Source organism: Heliconius melpomene, chromosome 6 (assembly GCF_056956725.1).
Source record: "Heliconius melpomene rosina isolate 202511_hmr_F chromosome 6, ASM5695672v1, whole genome shotgun sequence".
NCBI lineage: Eukaryota > Metazoa > Arthropoda > Insecta > Lepidoptera > Nymphalidae > Heliconius > Heliconius melpomene.
Genome location: NC_140394.1, coordinates 13,940,125 through 13,962,900, shown reverse-complemented (window position 1 = coordinate 13,962,900; position 22,776 = coordinate 13,940,125). Strand labels below are relative to the sequence as shown.

The following is a 22,776-nucleotide window of genomic DNA, read 5'->3' as shown; positions in this document are numbered from 1 at the left end:
CAAAATGGACAGTGTCTGAGTACGCCGCGACGGTCGTGGGTTCGATCCCCATTCGGGAGAATACGCATGATTACAGATTTTGGGACACTGTTCTATAATGTTGAGATTTATAAGTTAAAAAAACGCACCAAAACAGTTAGAGTGTAATGGCGTCGCTTACTTAGAGTGTGACGTCAATTCTGAGTTATCTGTCAATACCACGACGTGATGCAAATCGCTCTCGCTTCGGTATTATATAGTCGAAGTGCAGCGTTGAGTTTCGCCACTCGACGCCTCTCCAAATAGAACCCGTCAGACCCAAGGCTCCATCAATATTTGTTAATTACTTAAATAATTACAGGGAATGGAGTGTTATAACACTAGGTTCCCTCTACCTACCTGACGATGACACAGCGTGTATATATATGAAGGTTGTGGGTAAATTCGATTCCGACGAATTTATAGATGTAATTAATCTAATTTATAGTTTTTTTAACACTATTCTACAAATACGCTAGACAGCTAAGCCTTATGTTCTTATGAATTTACTTCGAAATGTCGATAGCCTCATTACAACTTTTGTTTTAAGCATGTCAATAAGAAGTTTTTTTTAGAAAGGAAGGACCCTTTAAGTCAGTAATATAAGTAATTATTATGAAATCATAATAGAGGGTGGAAGGACTCATCTATATTTTTAAAATATTTTCCTTTGTCCGTCTGTCACGAGTATATATCTCATGATCGCGACTACGCGCTACGGTCCCTTGTGATTCAGACAAGTTTATAGAAATATTTAGTAGTACTAACCTGTCCCTGGGTTTGCGCGTTATTGGGGTCACCAGACTCCTTCCCCCAGGAGCACTTCACGGGTTGCCCGTTCACATCCGCGTTGTGTACGGCGACGATGGCGTGCGTTGCACTTTCTTTTGTGGAGAATCTGGAAAATGCGTGTTTATTTAGATATAGAAAAATAATATGTTTTTTTTAGCTTCACGCTGTATACTGATTAGCAATAGGGTGAGGGATGCTACTGTTAAGACACTCTGTTCTCCATGCACTGCCCAACTCTCTAGACATTGCGTGTAGATCATCTGAATTCAACGCCGCGCGTTCTCTTTTAACCAGAGCGAGGAAATGAAAATAACTCGTTTCCTTCCCAGTGGGAATCGAACGCGTTGCGTTGAACAATATAAAAATACTATTTTAGTAATTAAATTATATAGTGTAATTCTCGTAACATTTAAGTAAACTATTGTTTGGCAGCTTTTCTCGTACGTCGGAGCAAGCGGGGGTAGACAAATATTAAGGCCACTTACGCCGTCGAGTGGTACATTATGGTGGTACACTACCACACTCTGCTGATAAGGCAAAGGTCACTCAAAAAAGGTCATAATATATATTAAAAATTAAGGCTTTAATTAATTATGGTAACAAAATCCACTTACCTGATAAAAGCATATCCTTTGTCTTTAAACACCCTTATCTCTTGAATAGTTCCGAATGGCTGGAAGGTCTTCTGCATCAGCTCCTCGGTGAGGCCGGTGGTTAGACCGCCGCAGTAGACCGTACAGTTTGTTGGAGAACTTTGATTGTAGACTTCGTCGAAGGTAAGTGGCTTCGAATTTACTGGAACAATAATTTTATTTTAAGAGGATGTATCGAAAAGTAGTTTTTACATACGATTTCCTCCGTGTGGTCTAATTCTTCTAATCCCACAGACCACCCGGCCCACCTTACTCCTACGTCCATAGAGTTAACGGCGCACATCGTTTCCAGAGCGACAGTAAACGTAACGGTCGTGAGTTCGATTATTGTCATTTCGCTCTAGTAATAAGACAAGATCTGGCGTTGAGTTCCGCCACTCACCACACAATGTTTTAAAAGTGGGGCGATGCGTGGTGAGTACAAGGTTCCCTCTGTCCATTCTGCTATATCATGGATACAGCATTAAGCTAAAACCCCATAAATATCATTTATTTTGATTAAAAACTGCTTAAATAAAAAAAAAACACAATTTTAAAACAAAAAAGCAATCCTTGTTTTTAAATGAAAAAATAATATAATACGCAAATATTCGTTTCAAAGTAATAATTAAGTAAAAACTTTTTAAACAGAACTTTTATATTTCTTTATAATGTTTTAATACAATCATATTGTTCAAAGGGTTGTTTAAACAGAGACGATTAATATTTTACTTAAGAAGTAAGAAACTGAGGCGAGTCGTGGCGCGAGGGGGGTGCAAGCGTGCGACTCCTAGCGTATTCCTAGCTTAGTAACTAGCCAAAGCGCGACGTTGAGATCTGCCACTCAGCATACCTACTATGGGTCAAGAATCCGGCAGAAAGTGGGGAACAGATATGTCTTAATAGGAACGGAGTATCGTAACACTAAGTTCCCAGGATCCATCTGCCTATCCTATGAGCGGGCAGCCTATCCCTACAAAAGTATAATATACTCTCAGTCATTCAGCTTTATCTCTTTGTGGAGGGGAAATGAAATTTTGCGTCTAATCTACCGAAGTTCCAGTACTTGCGGCTTCTTCAGCTCGAAACTTTGCATTTAAAGGAATTAGAGACCTTTATTATATTTGTTATCTATAAAACTCTTTCATTACTGATGACTGACAGATGACGCACAAACGAAACTACTGGACTTGGAAACTTGCAAATTGGCTCGTACCTAAGGTAGACTGACTGAGAATTTCTCAAAATTCCTATGAGAAAAGAACAAATGGGATATTCTATTTTATGTTAAAGATTAAAGTTGCAGACAATGATTAGTATCTTTTATAATTTCATATTTTACTTTACTGTTTGTTTCTATTAGAATAATGTATGTACATAAATAAGAATAATAAGTTACTTAGTTACAACGTTTCACTTTAAACGCGAATGCTGTGGATTAGAAATATTTTTATTTCCTCCTCTGGTATCAAGACAGAGCGCGGTTTCGCCACTCAACACACAATGTCTCGAAAATTCGACAGTGCGTCGGGAACTGAGTGCCTTAACACTAGGCACACGTTTTAAAAGGAAGAGAAATAGATCACTTACATTCGTTCTTAGGCGCTGGTGGTTTCCGCGTCGCCCAGTTGGTGCGTATGGAGCGCGAGCCCAGCCACTGGCCGTTCATGGCTGTGATCGCTGATTCGGCTTCCTGAAATTATTGAATAGATTGTAATAGTGCTACTGAATAAATGCCAATATAATAGTAATACTGTTCTAAGTATTTTGAATAGAAAATAGTGTTAAAATGTTCCGTTTTCCAATTTCAAAATTTTGAGACTTTCACAAAAATTGTAAAAATCGGTTGAGGGACGGAGTTTAACGCTGCGGGTTTTGCCATTGTGAAATAATTTGAGAATAGTTGATTTACAGTACGGTCTTGAAGTCGTTGGCGCCCTAAAGTTAGCTGTAGATGGCTGCGCAAATCTGATTTTAGGATATTTCTTACTTTTGTTTATTTTCTTTCCTAGCCCACAACACATGGAGCACATATGTATATGATTCCACAACCGTCGCCTTTACAGTCTGACACAATCCACTCCACTACGACAGAATGGCGTTGAACAGTGCAAAGAGAATAATTAATGCTCAAAACAATTAGAATGCAGGTTCAGAAAATCAATATACACAATACACCTGCACATTCTCATGTTAAATACAATTGTTTTACAGAAAAAATAACTACTAAAGTAAAGAAATGTTGCTCTACATATTTACTAATAAGAGTGACGATGGCTACTATGTGTGAATAGATAATGCTTAAATTCAATTCAAATTCACAAAATGTACTTACTGATTTCTTTAAAAACGAAACGAAGCCGTAACCCTTGGACTTTAGTGTCTGGGGGTCTCGGACCACTCGGCAGTCGCTGTAACAAAATGTATTGTTAGTTTTAGTTTTTTAGCATTGTTATGTCTGTGCTATATCCAAATCAAAAAGATTAAAAAAGGACACCGTTGAATTTCGTCACGCAACATGCAATGTCTCGAAAGTCGGATGGTCCAGGGGGTGCGGAGTGTCTTTACTATCACTGCCAAAAACAACAGATTGTTACAGATGCAAAATCCATTTCAATCTTACTATATGGCCACCACCATGGTGTCAAACACAATTTTAAAGTAACATAAGTCTATTTCTTTCGCCTCATGGCTTCCGAGACATGGCGTGTCGAGTGATGTAACTCAACTCTGTGCTTTGTCTCCTTACCCGAGCGACCCAATAAAAATAATTATTCCCCCGAGACAGAGTCGTACGCTGTGCCACTCCGCCACGACCACCTCACAAGTCTGTATTTACCCCAAAAATAATTCCAGTCGGGAATTGAAGCCATAAATACTTAGAAACTTTGAAAATCGACTAAATTCTTATCAAAGATCGTTTATTTCGTAAAATTGAGCCATTAGTGCGAACAAAATATTATACTGATGAGGGAAAGAGATAGATATACCGAGTGAGTGAAATAAACGAGGGTATATCGATTTTTGGTTGTTTCCAACGGTTATTTGAATTTAAAAATTGTAAAAAGTGCTAAAATTCAATTAAAAAAATTAGGAAGTGGTATTTGAACCTGTACCCTATATTTTTTATCTTCACGCATAGCAGGATAGGCAGAAGTAGCCTAGTGTTAAGACCATCCATTCTCCACGCACACCCCAATTTTCAAGATATTGCTTGATGAGAGGCGGAACTCAACCCCGCGCTTTGTCTACTACAGTCGCGAAAAGAAAATAATTTAAATTTGATCATTCATTGAGTGGGAATCGAACTCGCAACCGTTGCGTTTATAGTGACCTACTGCGACACGATGGCTGAGTAGGTAAATACATATTTCGTCATTACAATAAAATATTTATACGCAAATTCTATTCTATTAAAATTGGTCCAAGACTGGAGAAGGGAGGATTATAACACGAAGTTCCCTCTGCCCAGCCGCTCCTCGCGGCTTACAGCTTGAAGGTAACATAATAGAATCAATTCTAGGCTAAGCGCATCGTTGAGTTGCGCAACCCAGCTAGCAATATCTCAAATATTGATGTAACGCACAAAATGCTGCATAACACTACACTCTCACAGTCAACCCCGCTATAAGCGGGATACAGCGTGAAAGCCAAAATGAAAAAAATATGACTTATAACAAACCGTATACGGCACGATCATTTTCCTCCACAAGAAATAAAAAATTTGCTTCCAACGAAGCTTTAATAAAAATGAACGGTTTTGACACATCACGTATTTAATTTGAAAATATGAGTGTCTTTGTCACATTGAAATATTGCGTGATAAGAAATTACTTAGCGGGTTAGTATTTATTAGCTTCACGCTGTATCCCACATACACCAGGGGGGGGCACAGGGAAGTTACAATCTGTCCGGTGTCGTTGACGGCCTCATAGGCCAGAGGAGAACAGAGTATCTTGACACTAGGTTCCCCCTGTATGCGGGACACACGACTGTGATGTAATGTCATTGTGCTATAAAACAATGTTGGCTTTGCAACAGGACAGTATAGACAGTAAGTAAATTTGGCTCTCACTCAAAACATATCTAGCGATGGTATTAGTTTTAAGTGATTTTTGTTTTTTTTTTTCTCCTATTTAGGTTCTGTATCGAAAATTAATCTGTTTTTGCAAATTTGCAATCGGATGGAGATGATATCAAATATCAAGGTTTAAACAGTCTTCTGGAGGATAAAAAAAATTAGGCTTAAGTCAACGGGATCAAAAGATAGCTTTCACTATTATGCATCGTTTTTGTCGCATATCGGCACACGGTGAGAATTTAAAATACAAATTCATAGGTATTTTATAGAAAAATATATTACAGAATCATATTTTTAGTTACTTTCATAAAAAATGTGCATACGCTCATAAACTTAAGTGTGTCAACTTTTTGGCCAACCTAAAAAAATTAAGCTTCTTTTAACTTTATTTTTTCACTCTAAAATTAAGCTTTTTTTAGACAAACAACGAAGTGATCCTACAAGAGTTCTGTTTTCTTCCTTTAGAAGTACGGAACCCTAAAAAACTAATAAACATATTTCTATTCTGACTGCTACAAGAATGTGCTCGGAGCTGTATATATAGCGGTTTATTAGTAACCTCTGCAAAGTTCTACTATTCAGGTCCTGACTCCATCATCAGACCAACTCGATGATATCATATTATTGGTGGGTCAAATGCAGTTTCTTAGGTTTTATTATTTATATCCAAGATCACTGTACAAATATATTAAATATGTAATGACATCCACTACTGGGCTGCCAGCAATTGAATGACATGAAATGAAATGAATGTAGGAACTAGTGAAAAGTATAGTTCAAGTGCCAGAAACAGATAAAGAAATATTTCGAATTGGTTTTGTATTGGCTTTACATTATATTCCACATAGCAGGGTAGGCAGCGGGAACCTGGGAACCTAGAGTTAAGACACTCAGTTCCCATTATTGGCATCGCGTTTTGAGTAGCGAAATTCAACGCTGCGCTATGCCTCAGTACCAGAACAAATGAATGAAAATATTAAATATTGGAAAGAGAACACAATCACAAGTTTCCCTGATAGAGAAATATGTTGTTAATAATTTAGAAAATTTATTTCTTTGCGCCGTAGTCTCATAGTAGCTATAAGTAAGTCAGACAAAAAGATATTCTAATCTCTAATAAGCATTTCAATTCCCCCCAAAATATAATAACTGGAAAAACATAAAATGGGTAGAACAATAAAAAAGACAAAACCGTAAAAGATGTCCACATAATAAACAAAGATGTTCGACGTTTGGATGAAGTCCAAAGTAACTAAGATACGATGCCAGTATAAGAGTTTTACGTTTTTTTTTGTTCCAGAAATTAGGGCACTGTATGTGAGATGGAATGGACAGTGCCAATTTTTTTGAAGTCAAGTCACTAGGGTGATGAATAAATAAAATAAATAGCTTTACGCTGTATCCTGCATGTGGCAGGATAGACAGGGGGAACCTAGGGAACCCTTGAGAGAATGAGTGACGTTTATTAAGCAAGATTGAGTGGTATGATAGGCAGGGGAAGATCTCGGTTGACGTTCCATAATACATCATCCATGATATTGAAGGAAGGTGATTTAAATAGTATGAGGATCCCTCGGAGGGCATGAACGTGCGAGAAGGTGACAGAGGCCGAGGCGAAAGAGGTGTGCAGAGACCGTATCGGGCGCTCCGGTTACCCTGGATGGGCCCGCTAGGGATAAGGCGTGTAACTAAACAAAACAAAACAAGAAATATCTACACGAATCGGGAACAAAACTTGGGACTGCAAGATTGATATTCAAACTTATCCCCGAGTATGTTTCAGAGCTATACATCTTAATAACTTTTTATGCCTATTTGTTATAATTTGACTTTTAAACAACCATTATAAAAGTTGAACGAAGTATCATCATCTTTATGTTGTAATGGCATTTTAAAGCCTTTTTGTTTTTTTTATTTACAAACATTAGTTAGAGACAATGAGGGCGTGACGTGAGGCACAGTGTCTGACCGTAAATGCGACATTTGTGGGTTCGATTCCCATTCGAAAATATAAGTTATTTTTATTTTCTCGCTCTGGTAATAAGACAAAGCACAGCGTTGAGTTGAAAATTGGGCAAACATATGGAGAATAGACTGTCTAAACACCAAACTTCATCACCCTATCTCTAACTAAGAAAAATAAAGAAAGTAGGCTTTTTTATATAATACTTACGATATTTCACCAAACGGTGCGAATGCGTCGCGTAGATTTTGCGTTTCAATTTCAGGACTCAGGTCCCCTACGAAGATGTGATAGTGTTCTGTAACAAAGATAGTGATATAAAATTCTGCTATGTAGTGACACAGAACCTGAGAACCTGTGTGAGGACACTCTTTTGCCATTAAGACACTTCCGTATCTTAATGAGAACGGGGCGTTGCGTACATTGCATTAAATATTTCATGTCCTCGAAAGAGAATCGAATCCCCAACCTGTTGCGCTCCTACCAGAGTGGGTAGAAGCACAAAATAGCGTCAAAAGCGTCGCCAGGAATCAACAATAAAAATATGAACATACCGTTCATCCCACCACAAGGTCTTACTTAATATACATCAAGAAACTGCTAATTAGTATTCTAGGTACTACAATACTAGAAATTAGAAGTTTCTAGAATTCATCTTGAATAGATAATATTATTTGAAGTTGGTCATAACTTTAGATCAAAGAGCTTCAGTATCTCAAATATAGATATAGGATTGTATTAAGCTTACATAGCATTGGAGCAGGCGTCTGTCAGCAACCGCGATGGTCGTGGGTTCGATATCCATTCGGGGTATATATATATATAAGCGAAGTTGAACGTTATTATACGCTGTACTCTATTGCAACGACCTCTAGTTTTGGTTTATCTGAAACCTGCTTTTCGGCTTTAGTTAGGGAGTTTAGTTAGGGGTGGGAGTAATTATGAGTTTATTATTACACAAGGGTGCATCCTCTATTGCGATGTGTGCGGTGCGGCGTTGAACACTGCCACTCTACAAGCAATCACTAAATGGATTGCCGCCGCTCCACAACATTTTTGTTCCGCTTCATGCGCACGTGTTAAGTTCCGTTATGTTCCTTCACTCAGCTAGGCGGCGTGTGGAGAACGCAGGATCTTAGCACTAGGTTCCTTCTGGTTACAAATAATAGAGTATGTCCGATTGAAAAAAGACGCTTGGCCTCCTCAAACAAACATTACGTTTATTTGAGCCCAACACTGTACAATAAAGTCAATGAATACCTTAAAATCTACAGCCTAACGTTACGAAGATGTAGAATTGTATTGTTTCACTAAACACACTTCTAACACTAAATTATAGAGACACCGAAAATCTTATGTATATATATTATCTCCCTCACAATTGCAATTTCATTTCCAAACTTCACTTTAGTTTAATAAAAACCATTCCGTACCGTTCTAAGGCCTTTAATTTGAGACAATTTAGACCAACCCTTGTGTTTCTTTAAAAGTATTTTAAACCTTAACCTGTTATAACTAAGGTTCATATTTCTATAGCAAAATTTAGAAATCTTTAACTGGCAAAAATGGTAAATTTGAACGACATTGGTCCAAATGATCCTTAAATTCCGATTTACAGTTATACTGATAACTGTTATGTAACAAGTTCGTCTGAATATGGGTCGGGAGTTCGATTATTGCTCTATGTAAAATATTGTTTATATTTTACATTGTTTTATACAAAGTTAGAAACTACGAAAAGAGTTTTAATGTGATTGTCACTAATTGACACCAGACAAGGTGATTCTAGAGGTGGAGGATGGTAGAAAGGGGGAACCTAGTGTTAACACACTCCGTTCGTCATGTTAATTCCCTGCTGTACGGGACAAATTTCGGCGTTGAGTTCCGGTACTCAACGTGGAGAACACAGTGTTTTAACACTAGGTTCACTCTGCCTACCCAGTTATGTGGGAAAAAGCGTGACGCTAAAAAAAATGTGCGAAAGATGCGTGAAAATAAAAAAGAAATGAAGCAACAAATCCCCGTACCTTTGATCTATTGAAAAGTATTCATGAATAATAAACGTTGTAATGTCGGAATATATGAATCTTTAGTAAACTTATGCTTGCAACGGATGTCTGTAATATTTTTTATTTATCCGTTTCTAGGGGCCCGTATTTAATAAAGAAAAATGAAACGAAAAGAAGGATGACTTATTAGGTCCGTCTGACAAAAATATTTCTTCCAAGACCACGTGAAGATATCAAGCTGAAATAATGTCAAATATCCTTTGAACGCAGGATCAACTAAAGGGTACTTCTAGTTGAGCTAGCTATAATTACTCGTATAAAATTTGGCATAAAATGATAATTTAAAGCAGCTTTTAGGTATATATAATGTTTTCAGTTCATTTTATACAAAACTAGCAAACAGCAAACTTAAATTGTACTTCCCCTTGGCACGCGCACTCTGTGATTTTTTTTCAGTATTCAGATAGGGGAGAAACATGTTGTCTGATTGACGTCATTTCCCTATTAAGAAATATTTTGTGCTATCGTTATTATTTACATAGCATTAAAAATGAACATATTTTTGATAATAATCCGGAATGAGTTTGAATTTTCTACCAATAATGAGATGTAGATGTCCTAGTCAGAAGAAATATACAGACAGACAACGTATGTCACAAAACGCAGGGTCTATTTTTTCTGTATATCTTATATATAGAAAGAATTTTGTCACTCTACTTGTACTTGAAGACTTGTATATGAAGATGCTGAACTGGATTTCGACATCTTATGACAGATTCTTAAAAAAAAAAAACAATTACCAATTGTCTAATATCAGTAATCGAAATCCGTCGTCCGTCTGTAACTGAAACCAAATTAATATTTGCTTGCATCTGTCTCCGCATCAGGGACGCGGCACAGCACCATGCACAACAACGACTGTCAAGTATTTTTTTTTCATTCAATTTATAATAATATCACTTATTGTACTTGTTACAAAGTTAAAATTGAAAAAGGTCTCGAAGGACCGACGTCCGGTCGAAAATTTGTCAATCCAATCTAATAATTTCCCTGGTGTTTTAACAGAAAAAAAATATGTTAATTTTTATTTAAATGGACAGACAATTAAGTCACTCTGATGTAATAAATAGACACAGACTTTTTAAATTTTAGAATGATTTGTTTTAGTTTCCACGATTTGAGCGAGGCAAAGCGAGGAGTTGAGTTCCGCCACTGAACACACAATGACTTGGAAATAGGGTGGGGCGTGGTAAACGGTGATGGGGGGGGGGGGGGTGTATTTTGTAAGATTATCGACGGTTGTGGGTTCGATCTTTACTCGAGGGGAATCATTATTTTCGGTATCCATGCTCTGATTAGAAGAAGTGAGGAATGGGACATCTTAGCACTAGGTACGCCTACCCTCCATGCGGTATATAGGTATATAAATTTAGATGTTGTTGTAGTTCCGTACCTCAAAAAGAAAGAAGAACATGAGATAGGAGCGTTTATGCATCGTTTTTGGTGCACTTTGTATGAAATTCGCCGCGTAAGCAAAACGTATAGGGGGCTTCCCGCGTACCGCACTGTTATGAAATTTGGCGTGAAATGAGAACTTGCAATACTAAAAAATTAAAATTTATAGATATCTCTATGAAAAACAGTCGCAACAAATTTATATTTATAGTTTATTTTATACCACAAGGGGAGTTTCAATTCCCACTATGTGTTATTATTTTATTAAAAATAATTTCATTTGGTCAGTCGACGATTCGGTCAAAACGACCGGAGAGTTCTAACACTAGATTTTCTCTACCTAACCTGGTAAGTATCGTGACGCCACTGCAGAACCCTAAATGATTAACCGTACTACGGAACCAGACGGAGTGAATTATTTAGGTTATTTTAACTCGTGGGTAACAGACATCGTGTTACTTTAGTAGGTCAAACCGTGAGGTTGCATTATTTACACGAATTTACATAGAACTGGTGACGAGGCGTTAACAAGGTGTTATGGCCGAGAGTGGTCACTACCACTCTCCTTGTTGTGGGTTCCAATGACAATTTGCCAACTTTTCTATGACAAAGTTTTTGGATATTAATGTAATAAAGAGGTATTGCAATATTGAATATTTTAATTTCCTAGATGAGGCCAACCGTGGCGCAGGGGCACAAAGTGTGACTGGTTGCTGGTTCGATGCATAAATTTATATTTCCATTTCGGAATTCGGTGGAAAGTAGGGGCTTAACAACATAGGCCTAGATGCTATGAGCGTGATACAAGACAAAAGTAACTTAACCCTATCATCGAGAGAGAACCTACTCCTCCTCACGCGCCTTATTTTTCATCTTATTTTAGTTTTGTCTTCACTTCTCCGAGTGACGTAGATATTTGCGGCTTTCACCAGACTGTAACGTATATTGTATCGTATATCGTATCGTATGGGACTTAGATTATTAATATTATATTAGCGGAAGTTGTCCGAACTAGCAATACTAACTATCCCCATAAAGACTGATTGTAGCGCTTGAAAAGGAAATATAAAGAATATAAAAAAAAGGAAGTCTGTAACGAAATGTAATAAAGCCATTAGAAATATTCTTGAAAAGTAACTGAGTGTAAGATTCAAATTTTCTACTACTTTTACATTATTTAAATAAGGTAGTCATGTAAGGCTAGCTTGTGAGTTCAATTCTCTAAAGAATTTTCATTTCCCTCTATAGTAACAAGAAAACGCGGCAGTGGGTGCCGACACTTAACATACTATATATTGAAAAAATTACGTTAACTCAGCCAAGCGGCTACGAAGCTACGGTGCTATGGTGCTACGGTGCTACGAAGTTATGGAGGTACGAACGGGCAAACGGATTATCTTAACATTAGATGTTCTCCGCCTACCCTGCTACATGCGAGATACAACGTGAAGGTTAAAATAATTTTAAATACCAACGTTACTTTTGAGAATTCCTAGATTGGTGCAGATATCGTCAATCAGCAAGGAACGTATTTGAAGGACTACAAGGCAATATATTCTTTTCCTCCATATAAAGCCAACGAAGAGTCGTTAGTCCGACCTCCAAGGATCTCCCGCTGGAGAGTCGGTGAAACCCTCACATGATTAAACAGTGATGAAGTCTTTTTTAATTTCACGTTGTATTTCAAGTTTAGCAGAGTAAGCACTACCAAACTTGTCAGAGCGTGTTTGGGCTTGGTTGGTTGTATCGAGAGGAAGTGGAAATAATTAATTACCCCCGAATAGAAATCTTATATACGACTAAAAAACGAAGAAAACATACGGAGTAAAATAAAAAACCAATATCAAACCAAAGTCAACCGAAGTATAAAACAAACACAACATATTTTCTTATTTATGGACAACATCCAAACTTTGCGTTAATTGCGAATAGTTCGTTGAAATTGTAAACAATTTTAGTGAAAGGCTTCAAAACAATCTCGGGCCCCGAATCCCGGGATCCCGGGATACCGGGATCCCGCTTGAATATTAATAAGAGCGGGATTAGACCAGCCCAAACTTGGAGTTGGGGTGTTTCTGACTAATAAAATTGTTTTCTTAATGCTAAGAAAGTTTACGTTTTGGACACTTTTAATGGAAGTTTTTGGTAACAAATGCTGATGGGATTTTTAAATTGGCCAATTGCTTTTTGTGATTCCGTTGTGATATTTTTGCCCCTCATTTCTCTTAGGTTTAGGAACCTAGTGTTAAGACTTTCTGTTCCCCAATTTTACCCTGAATTCAAAACCAACTAAATATGGGAATATATTTCCTTTTTATATAGATAATAGTAGGCAGAGGGAATCTAGTGTTCAGACACTAGATCGAAAAATTAAACATAAGCATCTAAGTTATGGCGCAGCGGTAGTGGGTTCGATTTCCACACGAAAGAATGAATTACTTATTATTTGAAACTTGAAAGCGTATGGGGAACGGCTTTTATCTGCTTACTCTGCTATATTATGGATATATTAAGGATACAACATAAGTTAAAAGAAAAGAAAAAAGACCTAGTTACATATAATCATTATTCCTTTCTCAAAGTTTGAAGCCGCTTTGAAAACCCATCTCATTTTGTTTCCCAAAAATATTTTTTACTTTAAAACCTGCCGGTAATAAGCATTCTCTAAAGATGTCCGAACCATTACACTTATCCCGTTAAGTCCCACAAAAAATTGTTTGTCGCATTACGCTGTTATTGTTTTTGTTGAATTCTTTTCTTTGTAGGGTGCCTGACTATAAATACAGCGGTTGTGAGTTCGATTACCATTCGGGGGAATGATTTATTGTCATTTTCTCACTTTGGTGGATTAGCGCGGCTCGGAGATCCGTCACTCGACACAATGTTTGAGAAATTAATTAAAATGGAAAGTGGGAAATGGAATGTATTGACACTGAGTTCTTTGTAAGTTATTTTATTTTTTATTTTTTAATTTTGATTTAAAATGATTGTTAGTAGTAATTAGAAAGACTACTTTAAGAATAGATATTACAATAATTAGACTGTTATTGTCCATAGTCGGGATATAAAAGCCATTTGCTTCCTGAGTGAAAATCGAACCGACGACCGTCGCGTAAACAGTAATACCCTGCTCAAGTTAAACTGAAAATAGTCACTTATTTAACCCAATTTCAACTTTGAAACATTTAGTAAGCAAAAGTCCTATTTTCCATGAAAACTTGAAGCTTCTCCAAGTAAATTATCATTTCAAAATAAAACGCTCATAAAACCTTCAACTCGCGATGGATCCGACGTTTGGAAAAATGTTTTTAGGAATTAAAGCTAAATAGATAATTGTAAGGCGTGCGGCTGTAAACATATATATAACATGAAGAAAATAAAGGAAGCATGATGGTAGTGGGTTCAATACACCCCCGGGAGTATATTTAATGCGGCCTGTAGGGTAGGCAGAGTAGGCAGAGTAGGCAGAGTAGGCAGAGTCCGCTCTCAGATTTCTTCCTGAATTAAGTAGAGTGTCGGGACCGAACGCCGCGCTTTGTCTGGGTAATAAAGCGAGGTAAGGTTTTTTCACGCATGGCAGGGAATCTTTTATTAGAAAGACTATTAAGACATTTTATTTCTCGAGACATTGCATATTAGCGGCAACACTGACGTTTTCTCTTCTTCGCTTACACAATGAGTTCCGCCACTTTAGGTTCCCACTGCCGACCCTGCTATATGCGGAATACATCGTGCTAAAACAAATAGTGAAAAAAATATGTGCCTTTAGGGTATTTGAGAAAGGTGTACATATAAAGCGATTTTGGTGTTCGAATTTCATATCTCACAAATTAATGTGCTGATTCAAGGTCATGTTTTTTTTGTGCTATTATGCCTATTCGAGAAGAAGAAGGTTATTCGAGATTCGTACTGAGTGGCGGAACTCAACGCCACCCTTTGTTTGGTTACCAGCGACAGAAAATGAAAATAAGTTACTCCCCCGTGTGGATATAAATCCACAACTGTCGCGTTCACAAGTAGACATAGCACCGCTGCGCCATGATAACCTTAAGACTATTACATTATACCACACTTTTGTACTGCATTTCGGTGTTTAGTTTTGTTTAATGTAAGCGGTAGGAATATTTTAAATGTTACGATTTCCCTGATCGGTATCGAACCCACACAACGTCGATGATACTCGCAAAAAGGTTAAACCCTTCGAAACCATGTTTAATGTTTAAATATCGAAATCATATTCGTACCTCCAGCAAATATTATTCTTCGCTTCGGGCCAAAAGATTTTCAGGAGCACTGAAAAAACAGACGGTAACCGCAAAAAAACAATGAAAACATGAGAAACGGTATTCTTTGTTATATCGATGGGCTTAAGTCATAAGCGACGCAGTCTGACTGTAGATGCGACGGTTGTGGGTTCAATTCTTTGATAACAAGACAAATAGAAAATGTCTAAAATATTGAGTGGTGAGTGGAGAACGGAACTTTTCCTTTTTTCACAGTAAAATATTTAAAAAAATCCAATTTTGTTGGACAAATTACAGTGTTGAATCCCATCGAACTCATAACTTTGTGAAAACGAGTAAAAAAATGGAAGAAGAAAATACACCAGAAATTAAACTAACTCAACTAGATGAACACAAGGTTCGTGAAAATTATAAGCGGGTAATCCACATCTAATATAAAATATTGCACCATAAATTTGCACAATATTATTCTTACATAAATGATAACTTTTTAAGCTTCACAGTGTATCTCACATAGGGTAGACAGCGGGAACCTATTATTTTGTTAATTTAATAAATTTCTCGCCTTATTTTCCACCCAATTATTGAGGTATTGAGTTGAATGGCGGAACTTAACACTGCGACGTGTTTGCATGTGGTTATTTGTATGTACTGTAGCTACTTTAGGATATGTGTATGGAGATCCTTAAAAAAATTCCACGTCTAGCAGCTGGCGTCTAATAGCTGATGCGATAATGATAATTATGATATCTAAATAGGATAATTTTGATTTATTCTGTAGAGGCTGTCGTAGCACAGTTGGACAGCGTTCCTACTCGGGAGTAATAATTATTTTCATTTCCTTGCACTGGCAACAACACAAAGTACGGCGTTGAGTAACGTAACTCGTGTTGAGTGTTAATGTTTCGAAAAATGTTCGATGTGAGGAGAACGAGGTGTCTTAACACTAGGTTCCATCTGCCTACTCAGCTGTATGCGGGTTACAGTGAGATAATAATAATAAGTCTACTAAAACGCTCAGAGCCTATAAATTAAACCGTTACTTAATAAGGGAATACAAAATTCTTGTGAGGAGCCGAGTTAGAAGTAAATGAAATATTTCTAAACGACAAAGCTCTACCGAAATTAGTTTGAAGCCTCTATGTATATTTGAGGCGGAGTTGTGGCGTTGAGTTCCGCCACTCAACACGCAATGCATAGAGAATTCGGCGATAATAAGTCAATATTTTACTAAAATTAAGAAGGTGTGAGTTCTTATTGGGATATTATAAAATAATTAAACATGCGTAAGCTTTTCTATGAGGAACAATTTTTTTTTAGCTTCACGATCTATCTTGCACATTGCAGGCTAGATATACGGAACGGATAGTGGTAAGACACACTGTTCCCTATTAAGATACTTCTGTTCGCCAGTTTCCGCCGAATTGTGAACGTTACCAGAGCGAGAAAAGGAAAATATAAAATATTTCATGCCCCCGAGTGGGAATCGAACTCATAACTATCGCGTTTAAGTCGCACGTAAAGTGCCCCGGAGTCATGATGGCCTCCAATTAAGTTTTTGACTGTAAATTATACTTAAACCCAGAAAGTTCTGGTGAAATTTCAGCACTTTTCCAGCGGAAGTCGATCAAATCGAGAGCATCTTAAAGGCGCAATCTTGTGATTGCTTCCGTATTTGAAGATGTTAAATTTTATTGGGTATAAGGAAACGAATGGATTGAAATCCTGAATTGAAATGTAGCCAAATATATTTTTTGGCTTCACGCTGCTTCCCTCATATAGGCAGGCAGAGGGAAGCTAGAGACATTCCGTTCTACACTTGCTTGAAGAGCGAAGCTGAATTTTGGATGAGCAGAATTAATAATAATTATATTGTTTTTTATTTCAGGGGTATTTTAAAGCAGTATTGGTGTCAAGACTGTATATTTCATTTCCGCCAATATTGCATATTGCGTGTTGAGTGGCGGAACTCGATGCTTCATTTGCCAACACATTTCTCCTCGTACGCCACTACATACTATACACTACGTATAAATACGGACAATGTTCTATTGAGTCAATAAGTTTTCTTATATAATATAATTATTATCTTTTATATGCCAAATGAAAATAAATAAAAGCTTCGTTTAGCCTTGTAGCTTGTAGTTCTAGATAAATGAACTATCCGATACAAAATGGTTATTTCAATCGTGAGATTAGTGCGTTCAACCAAACAAACTATTCAGTTTTATTATATTAGCAAAGATGTATACAGGATGTGTAAATAAATACATTTAATATTTACTTACGTTATATTAATTAACACACATTGATGTACAAAATTGAATCAACGACCAACTTTACGCTACGTAAGCCCGATTTTAATCAAATACAGCCTTCTTTAGATATATTTGCTTAAATCTAACATATACAGTGTGTTTTAAAAGAGAAATGGAACTAATACCTTCTGGAATAAGATAGAAATTTGACTAAAATATACGAGTTTCCCAGATGTTTATATGAAAATCGACTCTAATTTCTGAAAAATACAGTTTGTTTCTGTATACAGTGGTTTCATTTTCCACCCTTATTGGGATGAAGTTATACGGGGTGAATTTTTTATTTTATTGTCCGTATTTTTTTGGATAACATTTACTTTGTCAATGAGAGTACTGTGTACAGTTTTCATGTTACTCTTTTAATTTTTTTAATGCTGTCTGACAGATGTGTGGACTTCACCTATAAGTTACTCAAATTGAAGAATTCGAGGCTGTCGTGGTGTGGGTTCGAATTCTAATCGAGAAATGAATTATTTTCAGTTTGTCGCTCTCGTCAGAAGCGTGGTGTTGAGTTACGCCGATCCATCCGTATTGCCTCCAAAATTAGGCGGTGCGAGGGCAACGGCGTGTCTGGACAGTAGGTTCCATTTGCCCAGTCTATGTGTGGATACAGCGTGAAGCTATTCTCTTATTAACCATTCAGTGTGCGAGGTCTACAATGAGCTTTTCATTAGTGTGAGTGTTCATATATGCGAGTAGTGTATATGACGTCGTACGTGACGTCGCCCGTCAAGCGCAGCGCACCCCTTACTTGACTTAAACTGGCTTATACTGCTTTTTGACAACCGGCCTACATACACCTCTACACCTCTTGTATTATATATAGTATAGCAGCGTCACATGTATTTTTTTAATTTTTTAATTTTATTTATTTTTAGCCTCATTAGGTTCCCTCTGGCTAACCTGTTATTCTGCACCTAGTAGTGCTGCAGCAGAAGGAACCTAGTGTTAAGACACTTCGTTTCCAATAAAACACCTGCAATTCGCACTTTCGTCGAATTCTCGAGGCATTGAGTGTTGAGTGGAGGAACTCAACGCCGCACTGTGCCGAATCCAGAACTGTCGCAATTACAGACGTACGCTGGTGACCGTGCGCCATGACTGGCCAAACGAGAAATATTATAGGCTAAGTTGCTGTGATCATTTAAATGTGACTACGTATGTGAATGTGGTACGGTGGGTACCTGGGGTGAGAGTTACCTCAGGCTAGAATATGTAGTGTGCATACACAACCCATAAGTTATTTTTATTTAACCACGTGAAGCCGCAGGCAAAAGTTAGTAGAATTATATATACCTACATTTTTTAGTTTACCGTTATATCCCCTACATAGCACGGTAGGCAGAGGCGACAGTTCCGTTCCCCACTTCCCGTCAAAATATTTAGGCATAGCTTTGTCTCGTTACAGCAGTGGTAATCGAACCCACAATCATCACGTTTACAGTCGCACGCTTGTGCTTGTGCCCCTGCGCCACGACTGGCCTCTTCCCGTATGTTAGAGTAGCCATAGAAAACGTAGTATTAAGACACTACAAGATCACCCCGAGCTTGGATTGAACCCACACCCACTGCGTTTACAGCCATATAAAGTGGCAATGCATCACGACAGCCTCATTCGTACTCTTCCTACGTAATAGTGTGAAGGTGTGTATATCTCAAGGGATTTCACATGTGTCATTACATTATTCACATTAGGTTTATAAATTAAAAGAAGTTGAAGCCGTCGTGGCGCCGTGCACAACCGTGCTACTGTAAATGTGGGTTTGATTTCCACTCTAGTAACGACACGACTCTAGTAAATATTAATTTAAAGTATACAATTATTTTTGCACAGGCCAATCAAATTTCCACAGATTATACATAAATCTGAATGAAATAAATTAATTCCTTCGAGTGGGAATCGAACCCACAACGTCATATTTACAGATAGTCACTACCCCACTCCGACACGACGACCACAAGCCGTATACAAATACATTAAAAATTCAATTATTTAATTGACCTAATTTTTTTATATAAAAAAAACATACATTATACGTTCGCATGTTCTTGTTCCATAAAAATATTTATTTATGTCACTATGTTGAATAATTTCGGTTATAATTATTATAACAAGCTGCGTTGTCGAGTTTTGTGATGTAAAGGCTGTGTGCTAAAAGATCGTAGGTTCAATTCCGTCTGGAGTATATTTTTAGCTAGCTCAGTCAACTTAGATTTAATAGTTTTTAGAGTAATCTCCAAAGAAAAATAGGAATTCTTAATGAATAAAATGTTACTTTAACTTTTTTAACTTGTTACACTAAGGAAAGAAGCAGACTTTATTACAAAAGGTACAAAAACTTAATGATTCATTGTAAGAATCATATGTGAAACCTCAACATGGTATCTATCCCTCTGCTAAAACATAAATAAGTAGTTCTATATGGCTCATTGGTCTCAGAGCTTGGATGGTTTCGATTTCGGTCCAAAAATTTATTCATCCGAGTGGGAATCGAACCCACAACCGTCTCGTTACAGTCACACAGTCACCTTGTCATTTTGTTGTTAACATATTTTAAGCCCCTTAAAGTCCTTTCCGTCTTACCGTTATCCGCTCATGTCCCCTTCGTTCATTTCTCTTTCGCGGAGGAAACCGGGCTTAAATCAGCCACTTCATTTCATACAAAGTCGGTACGCAAAGTTTTCTTTTGAACAACTTTGTCAACTCTTATAAGTTTAACTTCCCGTTGACCTACAATTCTCAGTGCGCTAGCCGACTCGCACTAGTTAGCTTCACATCACGCTGTACCCCGTACAAAGGGGACCTAGTGTTCAAGCACTCCGTTCTCCATGCGCCGCACAATTATCGAGACGTCGCGCGTTGTCTTGGTATATGATATAGCACGAATAGAAATTTGAACGTCATTTCATATGAACATATTATAATTTAAGAAATAGTAATTATGTGTCATTAAAGAGTAATGATCGGTTGTTTGGTGATATGATACTTTCATTAAAATGATTAAATTGAATGGCGCAGCAGTACAGCATCTAATTGTGAGTTGGTTGTGGGCTCGTCTCCCGCCCGGGTGGGGATCGAATCCACCATATCATGTCTATAGTCTGCTATGCCACTGCACCATGATTGCTTCAATATTATTTTTTTCTTAACGCTAGGTTTTCTCTGCTTATGCTGGATTTGAACACAGGGGGAATACAATTATAATGATAAATATAAGAAAATAATGATATCTGTTGAAGAGGTTTTAATATACAGAAGTATCGATAGCCAGTGGAGCTTGAAATTTTAAAGTAAATTTTGTAGAAAAAAAAGTGACCTCTGTTTTATAAAAAATAGAATTCAATATCGTTCGAACAAATCACTACAAATTAAGGTCGCCACACTAAAGTTGGATACCCTGGAATAAGTATTTTTTTAGAAAAAAATTAAGAACGCTGCCTATTTTTTCTAACGGTTTTGTATAAAAATGACCGATTTCCGATTTCCGATTTCACACTGTATCAGAGACCATCACGTCGCGTCGTGACGTTTGTAGGCTCGATTTCTGATCGAGAGAATACATTCTTTTCATTTCCTTGTTCTGGTAGGAAGCTCAAAAAATGGGTGGCGCATGAGGAACAGAGTGTTTAACACCAGGTTTCCTCTACTCACGTGAAGCTAAAAAAAGTCACCGCATTTTCTCTATACATCAAGCTTATAAACTATAAAAATGAGAATGAAGTTTACCAAGTTTATTATTATTTCCATGAGGGTGCTGATGATGATGCTGAGGTGGTTGTTGGATTTGCGGCATCAGGGCAGGGTGTGGCAGTTGCAGCAGCTTCGGTTCCAGCTTGGTAGCGGCGGCAACCGGGATCGGCCCAGCGTTCGTCATTGTCGTCATTGTTGCGGCTGGCATCATTAGTGTCGACATGGTTAACATTGTTTGTGGTTGTCGGTTTTTCGCTAAAAACCGTAATCTACGCCGTCATTATTTAAAACACACTGTATAAATAATCTTATAATTTATTTTATTTATTTTGTTTAGGTTTTGTAAATATTGTTCTTTTATTTTTGTTAGTTTAATACATAATACTATTTGCTAGATCACCTTGTTTTGTCTATAGCTATCAATCTACAACTATAGCGCCTGGAAACAACATTGGTTATTGCTTTTGGTTTGGTTAGTCTTTGTTATTCGGTTGTTCTTGTTTGTTTCCTCGGTTGTGGTCATTTCAAATTATAATATATATATAAACATATTTATTTATATCATTTGTATCGTGAGGTGGTGTCGTATATAAAATGTTTTTTTATTTATATTTAAAAAAAAAGAATTATAGTAATAATATAATACATGTAAATTCCGTACTAATAGTAGTGGATTCGATTCCTAGTCTTAAAAAAATATTATTTTCATTTCTTCACTCTCGTAACAAGACACAGTGAGACATTGAATTTTTCCACTCAAGACGCAATGTCTCGAATATTTTGTGACAAGTGTGGAGTGTGTTAACACAAGGTTCCCTCTGCCAATCCTGCTGTATGCGGGAGACAGTGACCCTAGAAAGAAATAGGTAAAAGTGAGTGGTAGGGGAGGCATGGGGAGATCTCGGCCGACTTCAAAAACACAGTATTGATGATACTGGAGGAAGATTACGCAAAAGCATAAAAAACCATTGAAAGACATGTATGAAAAAGCTGATGACAGTAGACGTGGCTCAAGAGGTAGAGGTTTTCTATTCTTTCTGCTTTTTCTGTTTTTAAAGCTCGCCGATATAATGTAATATAAGATGATAGAAAAACAATATAATGAGAACGCCAAAAGGCAGCGATATTCAATTTATTTGCAGCTCAAGGGCGTTTCGTTTTTAATTATAAGAATTAACTTTTGTTTTTGTTGCTACAAAGGATTTTTTATAACGTTAATATTCCATTTCAATTAGAATGTTACAATGAAAATAATGAACACCGTTGAGGCGCAGTTGATGAGGCAGGATAGGCAGTGAGAACCTGTGCGTTAAGACACACAACTCTGTTTCTCCCGCACCGCTTAATTTACGATACATTGCGTGTTGAATGGCGTAACTCAACGTCGTGCTTTGTCTTGTTAGCAGAAAAATTATAAAATTGTAGATAATTACTATAAACCTTTATAATAAATTTTACGTATATATTAACTAGCGACCCTATTGCGGCTTCGCCCGCTTTTACTACTGGATTATTCATATAATGTATGTTTGCAAAGCACTTAAGATAATGTGAAAATTAATTAAACCCCTTA

General features: G+C 37.1%; 2 protein-coding genes across 4 annotated transcripts in view; both read right to left on the bottom strand.

Moving 5' to 3' along the window:
* LOC146538701 (uncharacterized) overlaps nt 1–22,776 on the bottom strand; it is a 178,520-nt gene that overhangs the window by 78,541 nt on the left and 77,203 nt on the right. The window lies entirely within an intron of this gene.
* LOC146538702 (cytotoxic granule associated RNA binding protein TIA1) overlaps nt 1–22,776 on the bottom strand; it is a 102,325-nt gene that overhangs the window by 8,989 nt on the left and 70,560 nt on the right. For 2 of the 3 annotated variants that reach the window (XM_085187315.1, XM_085187313.1), the window contains exons 2-7: nt 21,240–21,642; nt 7,697–7,784; nt 3,778–3,853; nt 3,033–3,135; nt 1,425–1,605; nt 787–916 (exon numbers count right to left, since the gene is read on the bottom strand). In XM_085187315.1, the coding sequence (XP_085043441.1) occupies nt 787–916; nt 1,425–1,605; nt 3,033–3,135; nt 3,778–3,853; nt 7,697–7,784; nt 21,240–21,435 (774 nt within the window). In that variant the 5' untranslated portion in view covers nt 21,436–21,642. The remainder of the gene's footprint in view (nt 1–786; nt 917–1,424; nt 1,606–3,032; nt 3,136–3,777; nt 3,854–7,696; nt 7,785–21,239; nt 21,643–22,776) is intronic. The other variant, XM_085187312.1, reaches the window with a different exon arrangement.